General features: G+C 38.8%; 1 protein-coding gene across 1 annotated transcript in view; it reads right to left on the reverse strand.

The window, feature by feature from the left end:
* Positions 1 to 3396: 3396 nt before the first annotated feature.
* The window catches only part of RNF17 (ring finger protein 17), a 43694-nt gene continuing 21033 nt past the window's right edge, over positions 3397 to 26057 (reverse strand). Inside the window, exons 17-37 of the mRNA XM_042839054.1 lie at positions 25672 to 25810; positions 25057 to 25210; positions 24227 to 24342; positions 21918 to 22038; positions 21049 to 21163; positions 19223 to 19444; positions 18665 to 18815; positions 16736 to 16854; positions 15819 to 15909; positions 15203 to 15318; positions 14624 to 14913; positions 13328 to 13491; positions 12453 to 12572; positions 11355 to 11435; positions 10569 to 10706; positions 10445 to 10465; positions 7525 to 7635; positions 5799 to 5955; positions 4943 to 5078; positions 3855 to 4044; positions 3397 to 3495 (exon numbers count right to left, since the gene is read on the reverse strand). Of these exons, the coding sequence (XP_042694988.1) occupies positions 3397 to 3495; positions 3855 to 4044; positions 4943 to 5078; positions 5799 to 5955; positions 7525 to 7635; positions 10445 to 10465; positions 10569 to 10706; positions 11355 to 11435; positions 12453 to 12572; positions 13328 to 13491; positions 14624 to 14913; positions 15203 to 15318; positions 15819 to 15909; positions 16736 to 16854; positions 18665 to 18815; positions 19223 to 19444; positions 21049 to 21163; positions 21918 to 22038; positions 24227 to 24342; positions 25057 to 25210; positions 25672 to 25810 (2851 nt within the window). The remainder of the gene's footprint in view (positions 3496 to 3854; positions 4045 to 4942; positions 5079 to 5798; positions 5956 to 7524; positions 7636 to 10444; positions 10466 to 10568; positions 10707 to 11354; positions 11436 to 12452; positions 12573 to 13327; positions 13492 to 14623; positions 14914 to 15202; positions 15319 to 15818; positions 15910 to 16735; positions 16855 to 18664; positions 18816 to 19222; positions 19445 to 21048; positions 21164 to 21917; positions 22039 to 24226; positions 24343 to 25056; positions 25211 to 25671; positions 25811 to 26057) is intronic.

A 26057-nucleotide genomic window follows, 5' to 3' on the forward strand; every position in this document is an offset into this window, starting at 1 on the left:
CCTGTTTCTACTTTTCAGAAGGATTTTATCAATTCACTACTGTCTTGTGTTTAATGAGTATTTTTCAGATCCTTGGCTACCAGTGAAAATGTGTCAAACAGCTGCAGCAGACCTTATTTTAAAGATACAAGAGAAGATTTTTCAGTTTAAGATAAAAGGTTGTGCTGTTGGAAACCCTGTGTGGCCTAATATAGCAGAATGCTGATTTTATTCACTGTCATGAGCTTAAGGCCATCTGTGTCCCGAGGTGCACCAGGCCCAGCACCCTCATCCAGGTGAAGGTTGTTCCACTCTGCTCCATGCAGCTTCACCTTTTGGATACCACAATATAAAGATGTAAAGCTGTTAGCATCCAAAAGAGGGCTACAAGCTTGGTGAAGGGCTGGAGGGCCAGCTGTGTGAGGAGGGGCTGAAGCCCCCTGTATGCTCATAGCAGAGCAGGCTGAGGGGAGGCCTGATGGCAGCTACAGCTCCTCACACGGAGCGGAGGGGCAGTGCAGAGCTCTGCTCTGTGTGACAGTGATAGGGAACGACATGGAGCTGCGTCAGGGGAGGGCGGCTGGGGGTGAGGGAAAGGGGCTGCGCCAGAGGGCAGTTAGCTGCTGAAACAGGTTTTCCAGAGCAGCACTCACAGCCTTAAGCTGCCCACATTTAAGGAGTGTTTGGACAACACTTCAATCACAGGGCTTGGTTTGGCAAGGTCCTGTGCGGATCAGGAGTTGGACTCAGTGACTCTTGTAGCCTCTTCCAGCTCAAGATCCTTTGATTTTATGTGAATGGCACTACTGCTTTTCAGTGCATCACCAAAGGAAATACGTAATCACTTGTAAGCTGACTTGTACTTAAAACCTCAGTACTTCTAAGCAAAATATTGCTACTGCTGTAGTGTCTGCTGCAATCCTCTACTGCAGTAGATACTGACATTTAACTCATTTTCTTTTGTACAATAGAACATAAGATAGATGCCTGCTTCCCCTTGTACTGTGTTTGTCCCATTCCCCCTTTTCCTCAGGGAAAGCAAGCTCCAGTTACGGTGTGTGCACTGGTTTACTGAAGAGGTAAGTCAAACTGGACTAGGACCTATGCTTACTCAACTAGGAGCTGCATGGTTGTCTGCACAGGCCAGCACTCTTTTCTGGCAGTCTCAGATGGCAGTTCTTCCTGAACTCTTATGTTCTCACGTCACTTAATTATAAACAGCTGTCTTGAACTAAGGACATTACATTCTGAAGGTGACAACAGCTTTGTATGGTATTTTTAAAAGCACACAGGGCACTTCAATACCAGAATACAGACAAAGACCATGAAATGACCTTTCCCCTGCTAGTAGAAACATGATGTAAATGTACTGTGCAACAGTGAGCAAGATGCTGGCTTCGAGCTCTACAGATAAGTTTTGTGCATGTGTGTTCTATGTGGACATCTGGAAAAGCTGTTCTGCCATGCAAGGCAACATGTGAATCAGTGACAAAAGCAACAGCCTAAAAACACACAATGTTGTCTTTCCTCCATTTTGGTTCATCTTGTTAAACTTGCAGAAAGCCAAGAAATAAAAATAGCTTGTGCATACAGAGTTCTGTTCATAAAACAAAAAAAAAGGGGAGTTAAGGACACCCTGTGACAGCAAACACCTCTACAGAGGGCATCTTCCCAAAGTGATCTTCCAGTTGCAGTAACAGTTATTTTTGCTACCACCCAAACAGGGACTGTACTTTCAAGGTTTTCTTAACCATTACTTAGATGTATGAATGAAATGATCTGCATAAACACTCCAGGTAAAGGTTAAAAATAACATCACAGGACAGGATTAGCAGCAGTCAATGAATGCACAGTGTGGTGCATGCACTGAGGAAGCCTGTACTGAATGCAGGATTATGTGACAGTTACAGTGAAGAAGAGTGGGCATCTTTAAGTACTATGCTTACAGTAAGAAAACAAACAGCAGACAGCCACCTTGCTCAAGAACTGAAGGAGGATCAAATTAGCAAATCTGAAGCAAGAGTCTCGGACTGAAACCACTCAGTTTTTAGAAAATTGAAAGGACTCAGCTGATTTTAGTGAGATTCAAGCCTTGTCTTGTGTTAGATGGAAGCCAGGGAGGTGGATATGCGGATATGTACACTTAGGTACTGGTGAAGGAATGAGTTTCAGAGAGATCTCTGAGAAAGTAAAATAACTTTGTTTTGTAAAAGAAGGCTCTCACCTTCTCCATGTCTAAGATTTCATTATCTGATTTTTGTCTTTCCTTAGTAATTTAAACAAATTGCTCTATGAGCTGAGCCCTGAACATTAAGGGTATTTAGGAGTGTATGCTACATTACTAAGATCTAAGTGCTTATATAAAAAGAGAAGAAACCATCATTTATGCTGAGCAAGCTCCTCTTTATTCTAACACTTTCAACTGAATGCTGCAGACAAGGGAGGAGGAAGAAGTGCAACAACAAAAACACATCCATCTTGTACTGAAACCAAAACGCAACAATGCAAACGTGTTTCACAACAACAGCAGTAACATCGCCCTCTCCCACCTGTTCATTCCTAGTTCCAGTACTACAGCACTGTCATCAAATATGCCTGAAATATAAACTAGTTATACCACAGTATCATCATCCCTTCACCTATTACAATGAACAGTGGTGCCCAACATTACTTCTGTATCTATTTCTTCACTACTTCACACTCATTCCATCTGTTTTCACAAAAACAGTTGATAAAACAATACTAAAGGCTTTAAGGTCAAAAGTGGTTTAGAGTAAGTTCACTTCTTTCAAGATTCAGAACCAGAGAAGACAAACAGATAAAAAGAGTGCTCAGAAATGGGAGGGAAAAGCAATACTGAGTTGGTTAAAAATAAAAACCAACCACCCCTCCAAAAACCAGAACAAAGCAGTCCTTCAGCATCTCTGTAGACAATGCATACTGTAAAGCTTCTCCTTGCTGTGTTTCATGTTTGACTGCATGGACATTCATAAACAATCACAGATGAGAACACAGTCTGAGAACCACTGGCACAGACATCGAGAACAAATGCTGAAAATGAAGAATAATTAAAATTACTTGGGAAGAGGATACTGCTGCTCACCTGCAAGTTACCTTCTTCATTGAGTAGCAGGAGGAGTTCTTCCTGTTATATTAACACTTCAACTAACTGTTGTTTCTTACAGCTATTATGTGGGCTTCAATAATATTTAAGTAATTCCCACTTTTAAACAGCTTTTTATTAGAGAAGTGGGGACAGAAGAGTTTTTTTTTGTTGTTTTTTGTTTTTTTTTTTTTAGAATACATGTAATTTACTTGTGGTCAATTCACATTAGATGGCAATTTAGACCTTGGCTTGAAGTTTTTGAAATAATGCCCTACTACAAATCTGTAATTCTTATTCACTGTACTTACATTTCATTCGTCCAAATCTGCAAGTCCCATTTCTATCAGCTTCATATGAACCAGTTTTTGTTCTTCGCCATACAGGAAAATCGTGAGCTCTGGTAAAAGCGACTGAAAATCAGAAGGTGACATTATTCAGTGCTGGGATAATAAGCCCTTCTCTCCAAGCTAATCAATACTAACAATGACTTCACTGGCTCTATTCGCAGTTCCATGCATGCATGGAGCATTTCTGTTGTTAAGGAAAGGAAACTGCTTTTTAAAGAAAAGGGATGCTCAGAAGCATCTTGATTCTAAGAAAAAGCAAAGAGCCACATGATTTTCTCTCCTCAACAGCAACTCCTTCATAGTAAATGGTTCACAATTTTAAACAATGAGGGTCCGTAGCAGAACGAACCGAAATTACGCTGAGATTGCTAGAAAGGATTTTAGGCTGAAAAAGTGTGCAGAGAAATAACAATGCTTCTCACAAGAATGGAAGCAGAGAGCTGTTTTCCTTCTGCAGAGTCCATCATAGTCCACAATGCTTTCACACTCCATTCTGGGCAGTAAGGAATTCTTTCTACACTTGTATCACATAATGAAGGCTTAAAGCCAGCCAACATGGCGTGTACTGCCTGAACAGGATACTTCAGCAAATGAAGAGGTATCTGACGCAACCTGCAACAAAGAAAGAAAAATGTTTTCCTGCAATAATCTACCTGTCAATCAAAACCATTATTAAGGACAGAAAGACAGCTCAGTAGTGCAGAAGATTTAAGGTGAGGAGGCTGGGATCAGGGTCACTGCTTTGCAATAAACTGATGGTGTCACACCAAATTCATCCATCTGGAGGGCTAGGCTCTCAAAGGACTTCAGCACGGCTGAATCAAGAAGCAGGGCCAGTTCCACACAGAGCCCTCAACCTGCTGAGCACACTGGTTTCATTACTGCACCTGAGGGGAGGCTGAGGCACCCAATGCATATCTCCAAAGCTGGTGCATGTGGACTTCTGTGATGCTTCACTCTGAAGTACCCAAATCAGAATACCTGCAGAGCACTTCAGATTTATAATATCATCTCTCCATTCATCACAGTCCTTTTATGTCAGAAAGAGTGGAAACTGATCAAGAAGTCTCTCCCCAAGATCTTAACTAGTTTGAAAAGCAGGGCACCTGTTCAAATCCCCATTTTTCTTGTGTTACCTTAAGCGAGGAATTATAGTTACTGCATGAGCTCAAGAGCATGTCAGTATGACTGAGCAGTATTTATATGAAGAGAAAATACTTAAAGAGAGAAAATTCAAATAAGTTTAGGCAACCCTAAAAGTCTTGAGTGTTTGCAATATCCAGCTGACACCAGAGCATGGGCTGGTGCTTGAAAGGCTCTTCCTGGACTGGCTCAGCATCAGTCAGAACAGGCATCTAGTGATAAGCTATCACTTACGTATCTGTATGTTAAGAGTACTGGTATAAATAAACGCTTATAGTAAGTACATACACATGTACACACACACACACACACACACACACACGCACACCCATGTTATACATGCATTTGTTTTTTCTTATATATTTACTTGCTTGTTGGGACAACTAAAAAATTGCCATAGTCAACAAACTGAACCAGGATCTTAACGGTGTCAGCTTCTTCAACAGACTGGAGCTTCGCTCTGTACCATAAACTATCTTCATATTCTACGAGGCAAGGCATTTCTGTAAAAACAACACAAAAAGTTCAGGTTTTCTTCCATTTCTAACTCATGCTATTACTTTTTCTACATGTCTTCCAACTCCCTCTGAACTCGAATTCACTATCACTGGTATGCAATTATAGTCTGGTTTCTTTACCAGAAGAAAGACTCAGAGCGCTCAGCACTGGAACTTTACAACTTCGATTCATGCTCTTTAACACAGAAGAGAGTCTAAAATGTACAAGGCAGATACTGCATCAAGCCCCAAGCAGAATTTTACTAGTTGGAGAAATCCAGTGCCAGCACTGACTGGTTTCTTCACAAAGTCTGTCTTTTACCTAAACTGAGAAATTCAGATAAAGTGAAGTGACACTCTCTATGGCCAACATCACTTCAACTCTTGGCTGTATAATCTTTAGGTATCTTATTTCTTTCGAGTATTTGACAGAAAGACTCCCACGGTTACAGCTTCAGGGAAGAGCTTTATTACTGTCACATGCAATCTAAACTCTGTTCTCATCAGTTTCAGCAGAAATTTGAGTTCTTTCCATCATTTTCTAGTGGAGAAATACGACGAAGAAGTCTCCATTCAGTGTATCACATAATCGTCATACAGTTATGCACTCTGATAGACTTTTATTTAAAGCTACACTGAAATAGAATTATTTCTATTACTGAAAAATAGTTTTAGGTTTTTGAACATCCACATGGAACAAGAAGGGAAAAATGAACACTGATGTACCTGTTCTGAAGTCTGTGAGAAGGGGAAGACTATCCACATATTTATTGCACCATTTCAGGGCTTCATCAAGGGTCTTCAACTCTGAGAAACAGCTGACATCTCCCTCTGTGGCAGACTGCTTGGTAAGGTTCTCAGAAGGATTAAGGCAGATATATACCTATTCAAGAAGAGGCCTTCTTATGAACTTTGCAGGCTTCTTTTAAATTTCAAATTTCAGTGATCTAGGATTACTGGAAGTGTATTTATTCCCATCTTGGAAAGGTTTCTGCACACAACTCTCTTCTCTTTCTTCTTTCAAATAATTTTGTATTCATATAATTTTTTCCCCCCAAATTAATAGCAAGTAACTGTTGACCAAAACCACATTTCAATACGAAAAAGAGTGAAAGGAACACATGTACTAGAAAACATATCTATGTAAGCTTTCCTAGCTGTACCTCATTAGGATTCCTCCCTCCCGCTACTTGATAAACAATCTCACTTCATAATGGCAAACCAAAGATTGATTTTAAAACTACTGAAAGAAGAACTTTTGAAACAGTGCTGTATTTGCTATCATCAGCATAATGCTGTGGGTCCAGAGAAGAAAAAACAACTGAAGAAATCCACCTCAGCTACCTCTGAACATCGTATTCTACAGATCGTCCTAAGAATTAATGAGTAAGTTACTAGTATTTCTGAGCCAGGAAGAAAATCAATTTTCTAATTTGTACCAAACATACAGTCAAACCACAACCCCATGCTGTAATGGAGCTTAAATAAATGAGTCCAGAGCAGAGTGCAGTGTTTATGATTATATGCTGTGATCAGAAGCAAGAGTTCAAATAATGTGCACAAAATGAACAAAAAAAATACTCATTATAATGTTGCTCCCATAAGAGAGGAAGCAGACCAGACAACCAAAGAAAACTCCCAGATACTTCCATCCTGCATTTAGTCCTAACAATGGACTATGTAGAATACATATTTCTGGTGAAGATGCTTTATGTTTATGTAAATTGGATGTGATGAATTTACAACAAAACATAATGCTGAATTTAAAACAATCACTTTAAGAATGCCAAACTTGTTCTTTTGGTTTACCAAAATGATGCATACAAGTGCTTGTACACAGATCAACACACTCAAAAAACATTAGATTTTGTAGAACAATCAGTTTCTCACTGCTTCCTAGTTTTGTATTTCATCCAACATTTGAAGCCCACACAGGCATCTTTTATTTAATCAATCAATATTCAGCCTTTTGCCCTGGGAGACTAGAGAGGGCAGCTATGTATGGATCACATGAAAACCAATGACCAATCATAAAACAAAGAAAAGGTTCACAGCGTACAAAATCCCAGCAATTTCATTTTTGGAGAATAAAGAGAAAAATCCTTCGTGTTCTGTAAAACTGAAACCCAATGACCTAGTTTCTTACTACTCAGGGCTAATACATACCACACTACAGTCTTCTATTTCCTAAAATTCCATTTTTTTTTCTCCCCCCCCAGGTCAACAGGCAATATTTATTTCTCTGCCTGCCCCAGCCCCTAAGAGTATTCCTAGTAAGAGATCATTCAGATAGCTGAACTATTTGACCACCTGGATCAGTAAAATAAGTGGCATTCTGCAACACTGCTTTTGGTATTTTCTGAAATTCAAAGCTTTTGATATCTTCTTCACCAGCAGATGAGACAGCAGTGTTTCCTGTGTGCAATGCATGTGAGATGTTCACAAATCGTACCTCCTTAGGGGTCACAAAATGGGTTACCCTGACAGGAAAGATATCGCCTTGAACAGGTAGCGGTGGCAACTTGTATGAAGGCAAAACAGGAGTGTGTCCTTCAACCAGCACCTACATCAAGACAAACTTCAGTCAAGCATTGTATTTCGTAACAAAAACGCAAACTGGCATCTGTATGATTTCTCATTCAAATACTGTTGTAGTAACATCATTATAACAATGTGAACAGTGTGCTGCTGATAAACATACACAAAGATCAAGAACACTGTGACAGGCAACCTGATTACACCTAGCTCTGAAGATTCAGCTTACACTTCAGCTTGTTCCCTGCTGGAGCAGAGGTTTGGCCAGATGGACCCAGAGGTGCCTGCCAACCTCAGCCATTCTGTGGTGTCTAAAGACCTGGATTCACTTTTTTGTTTTTAAAGGTCTTTTCTCACTGTCAGTAGACTGAATTTAACTACCACATCAGCTGCAGTTTGGATCTCATCTCCTGGCCTAAAACGGACAGACTTTCCCCAGTTTTGCCTCCTAAACCAACAACAAAAAACCAACGCCCAAACCAACAACTAAAAACAACCTGTCAATCCCAGGAGCAGCTTAAGATGGAATAGAACGAGCAAACCTTTGCTCAGATTAAGAGCTTAAATATGCAGATTTTAAGAGCAAAGGGGCAATAGGACCCAAGGAAATGGCCACAAGTTGTACCAGAGGAGGCTTAGGTTAGATATAAGAACTTTTTCTCTCAAGAGAATGGTCAGGCACTGGAATGGCTGCCCAGGGAGTTGGTGGAGTCGCCGTCCCTGGCAGTGTTCAAGAGGCATCTGGATGAGGAGCTACAAGATATGGCTTAGTGCTTGTGCTAGCAGTGGTAGTGGGAGGACAGTTGGACTTGATGGTCTTGCAGGTCCTTTCCAACCTTGTGATTCTATGGTTCTAATATGTATTGGAACATACAAATACAAAAGAAATACATCAATAAATATAGAAATGGTCTGTTCAAGGAATTTTGAGCTGACTTTGTTTCAAAAGAGTTTATATATAGTCAAATACTATTAAGGAAAAAGATAGCATTTCTAGAAGCCTGGTCTGAGCTCAGAACAAACACATTAAAAACCTGTCTGTAGAATGAAGCAAGATCACCGCTCCCCATGTCTGAATACATGAGCACAAGGCAGCACCTAGCAGCATGGCTCCACAGTGACATCCAAACAAAACCTGCAGCCCCCCAATAGGATATACAAATATATACATGTAGGTGTATATACACATACACACATCACACACAATGCATGTAATCATATACACTAATGAACCACTTATGTACGTAAGACCTACAGTAAGAATCACTGCTCTAAGCTTCCCCAGGACACTTAGGGTGCACTCCCCTGCTCCTTACAAGGAAGGACAAGTTTGTAGTCTTAGCAGCTCCTAAAATCAACTTCTGCAGCTCTAGAGAAAACTATCTTAAAGACAAGAACACACTGTACCAGGACACGGGTGTAGTGGACTCTACTTAACCAGCTTATTACCATTACTAACAGAACTAGAACAAAGAGATACAGCACAGTGCCTGTCAGTATGCTTACAAAAAACTACAGATTAGAAGCAATGAAATGAGATTACAAAACCCTATAGAACAGTAAGATCTATGATGGATATGCTTTATATACTAATGATATCCTTTAGTCAGTCTATCACCAGGCTTGTGATGATGGCTGTTCAGTCTCTACAGATAAACCCAGAGCTGCAAGTTTCATCTACCTGTTATTCCAAACAGCTTCTGGAAGCAGCCTGAGCTGCAGATGCCTTGCTCCTCTTGCTCAGGAGATGGTACATTTTCCTATAAATTGTTCAGAACAACTTATTCTGGAAAAGGATCTGCTTGAAGAAAGTACTCCAGGCTCTCTGAATTCTGCTCTTTGCTCACAGCTTCCTTCTAAAATTTTGTTTTGCATGTTTCATTTTCATGGTACAATCTCAAGACTCCTATTTAGCTCAATGACAGCTGTGCGTCATGTGCTGACATCATGAAAACACTGAGATTACTTTTCACTATGTTTTTCAGTCCTACTACACACAGACATTCTCTGAACTGCATCATACATTCCAAGACTTGCATTAGCAGAGACTGACAGCATTATACATCATATTGCAGAATTATTTTCTGAAGTAGAGACTCACTTTGGAAAGAAAAATAGTTATCCTTCAACTACCCTTTACATTCTACTTCCTCAAGCACTTCATAAAATTCATTGTAGATATTAATAAACTTCTTGGAAAATAAATACACGGACGTAGTTATCACTTGAATGAAGACCTTGAAGACTTGAAAAGGACAATCTAATTAATTCTAAAGATTATTGGGTTTACGTGGAGAGCCCTCACTTGTCACTTGATTTACCTTGCTGGTGACATACTCAACTTTTGCTCCCAGAAAGAAATGAGAGCATTCAATTTCCTATCAGTTTTCCCCACCTCCTCCAGAGCCAGTATGATTGTCTTGGGACACAGTGAGATGGAAGGAAGTGAATAGCAGGAATTATATGGAGTTAGGAGTGGGGAAAGAGAAAATACTTTCCACATCACTCACTAGACAGGGAGTCCCTGTCTAGGTGAAGTCAGTTATACAGGTCGACTTTAAGACATGTATCTGACCTGGACAGCCAACTCAAATATGCTACATGAGACAACGAACAACCTTGCCATGAATTTGTGTTTAGATGCTTTTCTAGGATTAACTAATCCCTTCTAAGTGACAGGAGTTTCATACTATTCCTATCCTTTTAAAATTATGTTTTAGAGGAACATACAAATTGAACAGAAATGCAGACTAAAAATCCATTTCCAGCACCAGGTTCAAGAACAAACTTTTGGCCACTCACTGTTCCATGCAATTTTAGCAGTGTATCACACCTACATTTGTTATGCTCAGGAGCTGCTATAGTTGGTCTTGCTGCAAAACTATATGGAAGTGCAAGAAAATAAAAACATCAACATTCACAGTAAGTAACCAGGTATTCCTTCTAACAGCTGCAAGAGACAAAAAACCTCACCTGCTTTGCTATTTCCTGACAGTCATCAACAACACAGTACTTCTTGTCTGCCATGAAGGAAGAAACTGACATTCCACTGAAATACAGGCAGATGGACAGTTTTCCCCAGGGACTATCAGGGAGCTCCTAATTACAAGAGGCAGAGTAAGATTACAACAGTAATAACAGCAGTCAGGTTTTAGAAATAGTGGCTAGGAAATTCTAATCTAACGACACCATGCACATACATTCAAAGGTACAAACACAATGAGGAAGGTTAACAGCAACTACAACAAACTGGAGCATGACAGTCTCCCTGTGGAATGGTAGCAGTGACTATTCGGTGTAACACCGAAACATTATCTCATGTTTCTCATTCAATAATAACTACCTTTCACAACTAGAAGTTATGTGAAATTTCAGGTTTTTTGGTCAAAATATTTGTAATACTACTATACTAATTTACACATGCCCATGCTTAGCTATGTCAAAATTTCATCACTTAAAAGCTGTATTTAGAAGAATTTACCACATCAGAATGACAATGGAAGACAAACATCAACAAAAAAATCATTTACATCACAAGGATATATTTTAAGGCCTGAAAACCATTAGAAAGCAATTTTAGTTTTGGATTCTCCTTCCTTCTCACACAAAGACTGAGGATGAAAAAAATGTTTGATTTAAGAAACACACTTCTTGCTACCTTCTTTCAGCTAGTGTTCATAATGCAGGTTTAGAAGCACAAATAAAAAAGATAAGCCTCGTTCCAAACCAATGATGAAATTATGCTACCTGAACACGTATTTCAACCTCCTCATTTCTAAGTAGCTTTTGAAGGAGATCCACTGCATCCTGCTGCCAAGAACTTCCAATCTATTTGGCAAGAAGGAAGAAACTTTTGAACTTTCACGTGCTGACAAACAGCATGCTTGTATTATTCTTAAAATACTACCACAAAAAGACATGCCTATCATTGAGCAGCTTCTTTGAAAACACACTCTGTTAGCCTGGTTTGTCTAGAACAACGTAACATTTTCTGCTATTTGGTGCACTAAAGCTTACAGGGTGACAATGCTGTGCTGATGCAGCAATTTTCAAATCTTGAAGAGGCTCAGAAAGAGATGGTACCATGTGAGTTACCATGTACATGTGTAAGTTCTGTGAAACATAATCCAAAGACATAGGAGTACACTTGAATATAGCAGAGAGCAGAAGACAGAATACTTCAAATATTAAGCAGTATCTATTTGCTTCCTGACCCACACACCTATAAGCTTACCTTTACTAATCTATCAACTGAACTGCTTAAGTCTTGTAGCAATTTAAGTTTTCTCAGAAGTCAGCTACGTATTTCAGTAGTCTACACTTAAATGCACCTCTTAAAAAATGGGTAACATACGCAAACATCTTCACATGTTTATCATGTGAACTATTTCCTGAGTCTAACAAAAAAGCCTTAAAACTATTTCTATTAGCTTAGCAAAACAAATTGTTTCCCACGCAGCTATGCTCAAGTTGACAGAATCACTTTCCCAAGAACTGGAAATCTACAAGTTTCTGATCTGCAGTATGAACGCCAGGACTTGCTTCTTCTTGCTGCTACTGTAGAACAAACTGCCACTTTGGAGCAGCAAACCACCAGGCACTGCAGTGTCCTGTCTCACAATGACTTCGTTCCAATGACGGCTGTTTTTGAAGCATGGTCACTTCTGAAAGCCATCGAGCACTTTCTGATTGAGAACTGCCCCGATGAAATGATCTTTTCAGCTGCTTTGAATTCTCAGAGGCAAGCAAAAATACAAGCAAACTACTAAACCTTTCTATGACAAAACAGTACTATCAGTTTGAATAACTGCCTACTAAGAAGCCTCAAAATTTAGCATTACTCACTGGGGTTGTCTTGTAGAGTTGACATGGTATGCAAAATGGAGGAATAGAGGTATACAATGTAGTTGGATGCAGGTGGCACTGAGGGACCCTCTCTATGCAACCACTGTCTACATACTGTACCTGTATGAAAAAGTTCTTCTAAAATCATTCCTGTTTTTAAGGACAAGTTTAATAGAAGAAAGAGCTCATTTACAGCATCCACTCTTCTGGAAGAAAAACAACCATTTGCTGATTTGCATGTAATGTCATGAAGTAGAAAGGAGGGAAAAGATTAAAGAACCACCACGGTAGATCAGAATCTAGTCTTACACAAAATCTGCCTCTTGTGTGATAATCTGCAACAGTTTAACTAAAAATACATTATGAACTAGGGAAGTGTCGACTTGCTGTAATAAAAAAGCACATGCAGACTGAAGAGACTACTTAATAGTAGCATTTAAGTAGAAAAAGGAGCTCTATACCACAGCAATAGAAAGATTTCAAACAGACAACCACTACTGGCTGGTCAGATGGAAACTAAAGAAGCATTTTCAATGCATTCTGCTTATGTTCATAACAAAAATGTTAAGAACACAAACACAGGAAATCGAATGAGATTACTTGCAGCTAATCAAGGGACTGAAGACAGCTTTTACTTAAGAGCATTTATCATTAATAGGAAAACTATGGGAAAAACTTGAAAACTGAAATAAGCAGACAGAATTCATCTTCAAGATCAAAACAAAATCAGAACACTGATCAGCTTTAAACAGAATGAGCATCTGGAACAGTGAAGTCAGCTGAACAGAAAGAGTTAGAAATTTGAAGCACTGAAATATATTACTTGAGAACACATAAAATAAACACGTGTTTACACACAAGACATACAAACTTACCTGCAGAGTACCACCACCATGCTCTACAACTTTACCTCGATACCAAAGGCTATCTGACCCTCTTACAACACAAGCTTCTTCCTTTTTCCAAGAATAGGGTTCCAAAAGACCAAGGCACTTAAAGTTACTTTGTATTTCAACCATCAATTTCTTTAGTTCACTTTCTGGAAAACAAAAAGAAAAAAGCAGCACAGTATGAAATTCAAAGTCTGTACAAATTATTCTGATTGCTAAGACAGACCTAAAAGAGGCAGCACATTCAAAGACATGTGTAAGCATTAAGTACACCTGCCATTCCAAAATGATGTTTTGCAAGACTGTTACAGTAGGTATGTTCAATTTGTATCATAAGCAAATCAGCTACCACTTCAACAAGAAGGAAATAGCTGTTCTCATATTAAGCCCATTAGTAATTGAGGGTTCTAATCCCTGAAAAGATGGGTCTATAAACTTTGCAGTTGACACCTTGACAAGAGGAATACAAGAATCTCTGCATGAAAACGTCAGCAGATTCTCAGACACAAAAGGACAAAAGCCACCACAGAACAGCTGCCCAAAAAATCTTGTTCAGCACTGGACATGCTCTACAGGAACAAGTGTAAGAACACAGCGCTGGACCAGGGGGGTTATTGTATTTGCTTTTCATACAGTTAAATATATTTGTAGAGTGACAAAAGGAATTTTCCCTTGGCAAAATTCTTTTTCCTCACCACAGCAGATTATCACGGTACCGAAGACTAATGCTGCACCTGCCAGATTAAACTGCACCTTTTAGTGGGTTCCAGCAGAAAATAAGATACAGAATCTAACATACCAAAATTATTAAAAAAACCAAAACCCTGTGTACTGGGCTCAAATTGAAGAAAAAAAAACTCCAGCAATATAAGAGCACCACACATTAAAAAAAAAAATTAAAAAATTAAAATAAAACCCGTGCTGCTTTAGCCAACACGGCGTAGAGAAGACAGGCAGCCTGCCTGTTACCAAGGTAGGGCTCCCGACCTACGGGGCGATGAAGGACAGGACAGCTGATCTGGGTCTGTTTAAGGGCGCCGCGCCACCTGGTGGGGATTTGGGCTTTTTCGTCTGAAAGCAGCAAAGCTGCCATGGTCGGCACAGCCCTCACTCTCAAGACTAAAATCTTACCGTATCTAAAGCACAGCATTCCCTAAGAGGAAACTTTCTGAACTACGTTTCCATACAGAACACACACAATAGAACACATCTGGCATTTTCTGATACACAAACACGATCGGATTCATAGACATACATGGGTTTCCTTCCACGTAAACTTACCAGATGATTTTGGTATTATATAAAGAGTTCCATCATTTCCAACGCAACTTACTACAGCCTGAAAGTTTCTTTCTTCAGGTATAATGGGGGGCTTGTATGTTTTATTCATTTCCAAAGGCAGTCTGGACTTCTGTTCGTTCTTTGAAACATTAATGTCTTCCTGTTCATCAGAGCTGCTTCTTGTACATGCAGGTTCTGAGTTACAAGTGCTCGGCTGTGAGTTCACTTGCTCTAAATGTACTTTAGGATGTTTCACAGGGACTGTATAAGCCACAGCAGCTTTATCAGTTCTAGCATAACGAAATCATATCAATATATTAACTGATGAACAATGGAAAGCAAAAAAGAAAAACACACCCACAAAGTCAGCAAATCCTTGTTCACATACCACCAAATCTCACATCTACCAGCTTAAACAGAAATGTGGAACATATAAAATTCTTAAGTTATGTAAGTTACTTAAGATGGTGTTTCATTGCTACATACAGTGCAGAAGATAATAAGTAAAAAAAGTTGAATTATTTCACCGCAACGTAGATTTACGAGTCTAAAAGGATACAGAAAAGAAAGTATCCAAACCTTGTGTTTCTAAAAGCCAAACCCTTTTCAATAAGGTGTTCTGAAAAATCAATCAGTTGTCCTGCCTCATCCTTCCAAAGGATTTTCACAGGCAGTGTGCTCCCCTCAACGGTTTCCTGCAAGAAGTTATGAGAGCTGTAAAACATGACTACATGCATTTCTGCTCAACCTCTGGCACTTCTTTCACTTCATCAGGGCACACTGCCAATGAGACTCTCAACGTCTGTGCCCCAGTCAGAACATGCTAAGTTTACTTAACCCATATCACTGTCCTCATCATTTTACACACTGTTCCAAACATGGCACTGAAAGAAGCAACAGAGTAAAACTGCGCTTTAAAGCTCAGCTGTTTGCTGGATTTGCTGGAGCCCAGAGATCATGAAGATGTAAATACTATTCTTTAGTAGCCAAGTACACCTAACATGTTTTTTCCCCCTCTATTCTGGGTACATGAATGCTCCAGTGAAAAACAAAAGTAAAACAAACGGACAACAAAAAGCCTTAGAGCAAGCAACAACCTAAGCATGTTCCTCTCAGACTCCTAGACGAGTGAAAATACTCAAAACAGAAGCGAGAAGCTAAATGACTACTTGCAGTGCAGATCTGGATTACAAACCTGTATCACTACTTTTGCTTCCGCGCCAGTTAGGCAGTAGGAGATACACTCACACACTGTTGCTGTCCACTGCATGCTTCCACCTGTTGGTCTAAGGAAACAGTAATCTCCTTTACTGAAAGAGAAGGCAGTGCACCCAAACTTTATCCACAAAATCTACCCTCTGCTGGCGTTTTGATGTTCTTTTTAGACTGCCTGTGTTGCCAGGGGAAAAACAAACCAATCTCAAACTCTATTACAGTCAACCTTTAAAAAAAAAAAAGTTACTTTGCCTCTCAATCCATAGGACAGAAAGAATTCAAATCTAGACATCCCATACGTTAAACTGAGAACTGTGCACTCTGAAAGTGTGACACCTGTCTTAAAGAATCAAGGAAAATGCATACTTCACCTGCAAACAGCCTTTTATATCCATTCATGGAATAAGTATTGCAAATACTTCTTTACAGTGTATTAAAAAAAAAAAAATGGAGGGGGGAATATACCCCAGTCCTCTTCCTTGTCTGTAGTCTATAGAAGACAGACCTCCTATATACTTTCAATGAGATCTAATTCATCTCAAATTCCATGTCAAGAAAAACAAGTCTTCAGAGAAAGAAGGAAACCTGTAGCATCTCCCCAGCATTTTATAATTCACCCTATAAAACATTCTTTCTTTGTGTATCATATTTTGTGTCACTGTTATCTACCATAACCCTTAAAAAAAAACAAAACAACAAACCCTTTACAACAAAAAAAATGACAGGAGGCTCCCACCTTGTCTCTTCTTTATCCAACCCCTCTCTTCTCTCTCTCTCCCCAACCAAAACCATCATATTCAAATCACAGATCATCAGTACTAATACAGGAAAAAATTAAGTTATATCATTATCAGGTTTCTGATGTTGTTACTTCAGCATAAAGGTAAGGAAGGCTACCTTATATCTGCTAAGGCACACTCTATTGCTAATGTTTCAGTTCTCTTCATGTCTTCCTGAAGTTCTCTCAGACAACTGATATCCACTGTTTTTTCTGCTCCAGAATCATAGAGTAGTACCTGTTACAAACAAGAAATACAATGAAACACACACACACACACACACACACACACACACACACTCTCCTGGTGTTACCTGTAACACATGGTAAGCTAAAGCATTCCTGAACAGGTAAGCAAGACTGAGACGAATATTACCAAGATTCCTAACAGACAACACAAGAACAACAGTGCTGGCATTTGTGCAGATGTCTGTCACAGTGCTGAGATGACAAATCACACTGATGTCCTCATGAAGGGTTAAACAACTTCACAAAGATTGTCACCTGCTTCATTTCTTTTCTGCTGTCTCAGTCATGCTGGTAAATATAAGTGTGTAAATCCAGAAATGCTGAAATAACCTTGCTGAAGTCAAAACAACATCCCTGCTCTCCTCACTTCCGCAAGGCCACGCTGATGAACCTGTCTTGAGCTTGGAGTTATCTTTGAAAATAAACAGCTCTTGGACCCCCGTTCACTGCAGCTGTTCCCTACTGGTACCATTCAAGCAGATTCCCAAAGGAAGCCAAAACTGACTCTCCTGAAGTCCTGGGCTGTGATTCTGCTCTTTGCCTTGCTTCTTCCTCTCAGGATCCCAAATTCCATCGCCTTCTGATCGCTGCAGCCAAGGCTGCCTGCCACCCGCATGTCCCAGACCAGCTCTCACGTCAAAAGCATCAATTTCAGAAGAACCTTCCCCATGTCAGCTCCTTGATCAGTCATCTATGTCATAAAATTAACAACACACTGCAGAATAAATTCCTCGATTGCTTGTGCTTTGCTGTGTTGCCCTTCTAACATATAAAAGCCCCTAAGGATCACAGCCTTAGAGCATGTGGCTTTTCCCAGTTGTATGTTGGTCTCTTCTGCTTCCTCCTAGTTGATCGGTAGCAGACAAGCACCAAACTGTCCATACTGGTTTGCCACTAATCTCAAGCTATAAACCCTAAGCCACATCATTCCTCATCCCTAGGTAAAGCTCTGCATGCTCTAGCAGCGAACTCACATAAAGGATGATTGCCCCTTTGTCATTTCATATAACAACAAGAATTGTTAGCCACCGAATCTGTGCTATAAAAGTGACAGAATAGTGCATTTCCAGCATTTCCAACTGGTATTTTAAAATTGTTTTTTGAGGGTTCTTAGCCTCAGAAAGCAGATTATCTACTGCGAAACAAGCAGATGAAGTCATGCTTTTGTTCCTTCTAGCAAGTCCCGTGTACATAATGTGGTGAAGCTTGAAAGAACCAGCTGTAAACTAGATCTGGATACCCTGCACGACTGCAAGACTACTCTTACTTTTGATGCAAGTTGTTACCTATTACTGACCAGCCTCCTCCAGCACTCCTTGTTCTCGACAAAGAAACGCAACCAAACATGTTTGAAACAGAATTATGTGAGAAGGCAGATGTTAGACTCACATGGAACAGGACATCACCACCAGCTTAAGAGTTCAAGGAACACGATTACATTTCTTCCTGTGTTGCAGCACTCAGTCCAATCGGCCCCCATTTTTTTAAGCAAGGATCATTAAGTTTGACTTACAAAGACCAGGTTCACATTCCCATTGGAATCTAAGGTAATCTGCTAGGCTATAGCTTGAGAATCTATGCCGTGTTGCAAAGCAAAGTGTGAACACACACAAGGTCAACCTCAACCTGTTTCATTTATCACGTTGCCTGCAAAGAGCATTTGAGCTTTGATGGAGCAGTAATTTTATTTGCAGCTTGACAAAAATCAGAAGGCTGCATGAGAAAGTATTAATGCAGAGGATGCAGACTTTAATTGATGAATGCTTACAAATTTTAGGAAAGTAAGAATGAGAGATTACCTCAGCAGTTGTTTCAGAGACAATTCTGCTTATCTGTCCTCTACACCACTGCTTCAAATCACGCACATAAACAGCACAGTGCATATTATTTTCCCACTTCACAGACTGCGGCTGGGATTCTGTATAGAAGGCATCCATCTTCTCCTGTAAACTAATATTCAAAAATACATTTTTCTAGTGGTAGCATTTTCTCAAATGAGCGATAGGTGTTATCCAGCCAATGACTGGTTAACTAGCATACTGTAAAATTTTATTAGCTGTTTAACAGAAGCATAAGGTTGTTGCTTTTCTTTATGGCATGTTAGAAATAAATGAAATGAAGCTGTGAAACAGACACTGTCCAAATAAAGCCCTTCAACATCTGAACTATTCAGAGAGATCATGGACATTCTTATCCCATTATTTGAAAAAACAGACTCCTTTCTCTTGACAACATTAAAAGGTGTGGCATTCATTTAATGCCATGACTAATTCAATGGCAGAGTTTACTCTAATTACACTTCAAAAGTAAGTAACATAAATGCTTTAACTCTAGAAAATTTATTTGAAATTTAGTACCTTTTCAATTTGCTTTCTGATGACAGCCACTGGATAAAAATTTTACTAGGAGACACAACGTGACTAATTATCACCTGTAACTCTTTCTTAGAATATGATCTGAAATCCTGACTCTCCAGGGCTTTCATGTTTATGGGATTTAAAGCTCTCAGTTTTTCAGGAATTTCTTCCAGAGAATTGTCCCACGTTTCCTTGGAACTTGCAGGAGTACCTTTAATGTACCTAAATGGAGTGTAAATTAATCAGGATCCACATATCAAACATTTTTCAGTCAAATATTGCTCAACAGTCAACAGCACAGATATCTATCTATATTCTATCAAGAATACCTCAATAGAAACTTGTTGTAATGGTGTGAACAGAATAAAGCCATCAGAAGTTGGTCAGTATTTGCCCATTTATGTGAGCAACAGCCTGGCCTAGTAAATGACTGGAACAGCGTCAACGAAAGACACGTAAAGAGTTGGAAAATCATCTCTAAATGCAGAACTGACTTCTTCTAAGTAACAAAGCCCCAAGGAAACAGCAAGCATAAGCTTCAACTGCATTTCTGGGCTTCCAAGAAGAAACTTTTTCAGAGATCCAGCACCTATCCTGTCCTTCCTGGGTAGCAAACTGCTTTATCAGAGAGCATTCCTTACTGTTCCAGTACTTAAAGACTGGGGGCAGGTGTTTGAAATGAAGTGACACTGGGAGTGAGGCTGAACAGGGGAGGACAGGCATTACATCTGCCAACACCTGAATCTGTAACAAGATATTTATTCTAATCAGCAAGAAATCAAGTCAAATTCCCCAAGCTGAGTCTGTTTGCTAGCAACAGTACAAATACAAACACTTTTCCCGTCTTTCATTCTGATTCCATGAGGTCTCTTATTCCTGCTTCTATTTTACCCACAGTACAAATATAGAGAAGAGAGTGAAAACAAAAACAAAATTAGTGAAGTCACACAGAAACTTGCATTTAATTAAGGCTAGTAAGGCTTTTAATTATAGCTGAACAGCAATACAAGAAAATACAGTGGTGACAACAATCCTGCTGTTAAGGTTCCAATAAAACCACCTAACTTTACCAAGACTTCTTATTAAAAATTGTCCCCAACTCAAAACAAGGATTCCTAGCATTTAATTTATTTCTGAACTAAGGTGAAAATCCACTTACTTGCCATCTCCTGAAACAAAAAAAGAAAACAAAAACAACAAAACTCGGGAATTTTCATTTTTGAAATTAAACTCCACGTTTAAGAATCTTTTAATTCTCATCAGGTCAGTAAAAAAAAAAAAAAAAAAAAAAAAAAAAAAAATAATTGATTTTCAAAGTTATAACTCATTTATTGTCTTTTCCAAACATAAACTGTATGTGGCAGTGTAATCTCTTTATCAGCCTCATCCCTCCCATGAGACTTCCCAATTCTTCTCTGTCCATAGCTGGCATATGAGAGTTTCTTGTCTAATAACAGAGATTCCAAAGAGATGAGGTACTTGAGGTGCAGCTCAAACAAAGGTGGTATTTCTTTCCTTAGTGTAAGGGAAAGTGAACCATAGTAACCAGTCAGGAAAGATTCGGCACATCACAAGCACATCAGAAGCACAATGCAAACACTATCTGCTACTTCTGATTCCATCACACTTTAGCAAAGTATCTATTAAGCAGATTTGGTTTGTGAATTCAGTTATACAGCAGCAGAACCACAACTTATTTCAGTTGATGACTGTGATGAATGTTTCACAAATGTGGTAAATTCCAATCACTGAAGATGATACACTGAAGCCAAACATTATAGAAATCCAGTATTTCCAAAAACTTTTAAACTACGCAGTGTATTTACCCAGGTATGTAGGATGCAAGGTCTTCTCTGACTAGCTGGCAGTTAATACTTGAGCCTCTTCCACAAGAAGCACGGGAGTCAAAAAGTTCAACAGACAAAATATTATCTAACATCTCTGTGAATTAATAACATAATTAACAAATAACAGTATTAGCACCAAAGATCCATTAAAGACTATTGGTTCAGAGACATGCCAGATAATATGAAGAAAGGTAATTTTCTGGAATTAACCTGACTGATGATTGCGAAAATCAACAACATAAAGAGCCACAGCTCTGCACATAACTATAAGATCAACTTAAAAAGACACCAATAATTACTGGAAACCACCTGCTGCATGTAAATTTCATTTACTATATGGACTCCAAACCACTTTGTATGGATGTTGAAAAATAATTACCTATTAACAATAAATAGCATACAGGAAAAAAATATATTATGGCATATCCATAAGTTATATAGCACTATATACATACACATACACACACACAGCAATCCTTTCCTGAGGCATACAGGGAGGATGTTTTAGAGCAGCAGTGATCAGACCCACAGAAGCCAATAAAGTCAGAAACTGCCAAGAACAGCTAGGAGGTTTGGAAACAAGCTGATCTTAATAAACCAGATTACTGAAATCCCCCAATACTGGTGTGGCCCTAAATAAAAACAAAGAGAACTTTCATCACAGGTACGTCTGTTAGCTCTGCTTCAATTAGTTCCTGCCTGAAATCTCTCACATTCTGCTACCTGTCCCACTTCTGAGTGTAAGCATTTCAAACAAATGCTATTTTTTAGCTATGAAAACCGTATTTCTATAGGTGAGAAAATTTAACAATATTGGAGCAGAAATTGATACACTCTCGGTAACTTACCAACAACTGAGCACAAAACAGATTTATCTTCAGTCATTTCTTTGAACCTTCCTGTGGTTGCTTTGCTCCACTCACCTGCTGCTTCACAAGGTTCAATGTAAGCCAGCCTGCACTTGATCATCTGAAGAATAACTTTCATTAATTCTCTGCTAGCACATAAATCAATTTCATCCTATTGCAGTAAAATCACAGCCATCTAAGACAGCAAAGACAACACGACCCAGGCTTCTGGCCCCACACTATTTGTATCTAAGACCCATGTAATCCTACACCCCTACAGCTGGATGTGAATCTTGCTTGAAACGAGATTAACCCTCCTTGCCCCCTATTTATGGTCTTTACAGTCAGACCTAAAATGGACTGCAGACAATGAAAAAGACTAACACAGCGAATGCAGTGACACGCACTTAATGCATTTAAGCTTAATGGCTGTACCACTGTGGAAGTCTGAAGGACTGCATACACAGACATCACAGTACCACAGAAACTGTTAGAACTGCCAGATTTTGGAAAGCTGTTAGGAAGACAAAAGCAAAATACAAAACCAAACCAACAAACAAAACAACACACAAACAGGGAAACTGACGAAGTACTTGGATCAAAATAATTATTCCTTTGCATCCTTATTTCAAACATCAGTGGCCACACTAATTTTAAGTTCAATTTTAAGTTAACTGTGGATGGCATTGTTCCTTCCTTCTTGTTTATCACACTAAAAGAAAGAACAGTAATGCAGGCAGAGGAAAGAAGGAAAAAAAAAAGTAATGGAAATAAGAATATCATGTGATGGTATACTTAAGATACAGGCAGTCAGGAGTAAAACTGGAGTTAAATAACATTAAAAGAAAAGGGCTGTGCATGCCAAACTCAACACTACATTAAGCACTGCTCATTTCAGGGTCAGCAACATTTCTGCAGCAGAAAGGTTCATTAAAATGCCTGCAAACTGTATTAATGGGTCGAAAGAAGTCCAACTTTTCCTGTAACAGCACAATTCAAATCTCTCCTGTACCAACCAACACCAGACCTGCACAAGCAGCCTCGCTGCTGGCACTCCTGCCTTCTGAACGTCTGATTTTGCGATGTTGCGTTCATTCATGTTCAAAGAATTTCAAATCCTTTCTTTTAAATTGGAAAGATTTGAAATCATAGCAACACATAAGCAGGCCTGCAGATCTTTTTACTATCTGTGCTGGAAGTAATAGTGGGAGCAAGTTATTACTTCTTATACAAACTTCTGACTAATGGATCTTGCCAGACTGTAACCTATGGATGGTATGAAGAATGCTGAGAATAATTAGTTTCCTTAGTGCTCATGTTCCATTCTGTATCAGTATCTTCATGGCCCACTCTCCCTCATGATCAAAGTGACATGACCCAGTAGTAAGTATTCAACAGTTGAAAAACACCTCACAGATTTTTCTAAAGATTTGTATTTCTTACCTTACAGATATTATTAACCTTAGAAATAAGAAACTAACTGGGATGATGAGATAAAGCCTATCAAAATCCCAGCACCTTTATTCATTAATCACTCAGAACTGCAGTATTAAGACATTGCAACAAAGAACATTTGGCAGTTTTCACTGTTTCCCTTTTCTTGCTGTCGTAAGAGCTGGATTATTTTTGCTGAAACTTTTCCCAGAAACATTCTGTTCCACATGTGACCAACCAAACCTATTTTCACTAATAGAAGCTGGCCAACCATCATAGCAGCAATCACTAGTTCCGCTGCCTATGACAGGTAATGAAAGACTACCAACATGCAAAGTTTTAAAGTTCAGCATCAGAAGTATGAGCAACCAGAGCAGCGGAAGAAAAATAGCTATTCTCTGCTTATGTGCATTTTTTAATGAACACTTTCTCATTTCTTTTTCCACTATGATTTTCTCTTGTTAAAGAAGGAGAAACTCCTACAAGATGCAGAAGTTAGGAAGGAAGTCAAATGCCTTGAAGCAAACGAAAATGCAATTAGATTACCTTATTATTTGGAAATGGGAGAATGTAAAAGTTATCTTTTTTATGGTGTAAGAAAAGTTATTTGAATAAATACATACATACGCCACCTACCCCAAGGTAATACTAGATTTCAGTTGAAACCCCAATCATCTTATTTTTTTAATTACCAAAATAAAAAGTTACAAATCTACGCCCAAAAAACATTTAAAATGCTGTATCACAAACCCATCCGTCAAGAAACTTGCTTCACATTTTATTTACTGCATGACTGTAACAGTTCTGTAATTCCCTTTCTATCCCTTGGGATTCTATTTATTTTCAGTATTTAATTTGGGCAATCACTAGCTTACCTTTCCTGGAAAGCTCAGAAACTCATCTGCTGTGTCACGTATGTCTTTAAGAGGTACGTTAGCAATGCAGCCAAAGTCAATGTACTTTACCACAACTGCTTCAGCATGTGGCAACCCTTCAAGAAAAAGAAACCCACAGACAAAATCAAATTATTAACACCAAGGACTATGAAGTCTTAGCTTAAGCATTAGAATCCTGAAGTAATTTCCACCCCAATGAAAACACAGTATTTTCAAGTGCTCCAAAAGCTAATGTAACAACTGTATTATTTTTAATAGCCAGCTCTTTCCAATTTCTGAAACAGTAAGATTTAGCATTCTGAACCCAACACATCATTTCCAAAGATGCTGCCACATTAACTACAAGTAGATACATATGCAAGTTTGCATACAGGCAAGTTAAATTTGAGATCACCACAACTAAATGCACTATTCTCCTCTCGCCTCTCATGTCTTGGAGACTAACTGTGGGAAATTACCAACCCACACCAACTGCAATTCCAGATTGCATATAACAGACAAACCTGAAGATGAAACTGTAATGCTCAGTGAAACAGTGTTTAATTATATGACAGAATTCCAGCCAGATTCTGACAATGAAACGTACTTTTATTTATTTAAATTAGACTATATAAAACATTTCATTAAGTGAAAAAAAAAAAACAAACAAACACACATCAGTGCTCCTGAATTGACGGACACAGCTACAAGCACAAGACTATCCAGTGGAAAACAGTATCTGTTCCTTCTCATATCTAGAGGGCAATTCTGCTCTAGTATCACATCTGATTCTGAAACTCAGCATTACAGGGAAAGAATCAGTACTTCACCTATGATCTGTGCTCTGTACCAGTTGCCACTTTTGTGTCTTGCAACGCAAGCTTGGCCTTCAACTGGGCAAGCAATTGTCTTGTCTTTGCTATTCCAATGTTCTTGTATTTCTTCAGTTTTCACTGGAAATGCTAAACCCACCTGACTACCTGCCTAAAATAAGAACAATTAAACATTCTGTGATATGTCAAACATTTCTTGATTCTTATAATTCTATTTTTGCTCTTTTAAGGGATACTTTTTTTTCTGGTAATGCACTCAGTCACATCATCTGGGAAGGTAGTTATGGACGTGAAAAATGAACTAAAGAGCCTAAGAATTATTCACTACTGCCCTGTTCAACCACCACTCCAAGGAAAGAAACACTACGTACCCACACACAAATCAATGCTATTAAAAAAAAAAAAAAAAAAAAAAAAAAAAAAAAAAAAAAAGAAAAAGACCTTTGTGGAATTCTAGAAATTCCTGGTTCTAATCTAGGATTCTAGGAATTAATCTGTTAATTCCAGGAATTCTAAACTGATAACAGAAATCAACTAGATATCATATCTCATTTGAAGCTCATAATTAGCTCAATATAAAAATATCTGTACAGACCTCATTTCTAAGCTTACCAATTGCAGATAAAAATCACTTGGACTATTAATACGACAAACTGTGACAGAGAACACTTCTCTTTCTTGTGGCATCTTAGGTGCACTACATTGCAACACCGTATTAGTCTCTAAGTGGTTGGGAAGATGTGATTTAAACCTAAGGTGAAGAAGATGATTTTAAATAAGTTATGCGAAAACTGAGAAGGAAGACTTTTAGACTCGTGTTGATTTCACTGCAAAGAAACAAATATGATCTCAAAAAAAAAAACCACTTGTTCCACAGTCACATGAATAGCTTGAACTCTCTTCAGTCTGTGCCACCAAGCCTAATGCTTTTCCTGCCACAAATGCAACATAGCAATAATGATGTATGGCAGCTGATTCCTAAGAATATTGTTATTTGG

The sequence above is a fragment of the Centrocercus urophasianus genome, unplaced genomic scaffold, assembly GCF_019232065.1.
Source record: "Centrocercus urophasianus isolate 14NV4802_14NV808 unplaced genomic scaffold, USGS_Curo_1.0 seq_9, whole genome shotgun sequence".
Classification (NCBI taxonomy): Eukaryota; Metazoa; Chordata; class Aves; order Galliformes; family Phasianidae; genus Centrocercus; species Centrocercus urophasianus.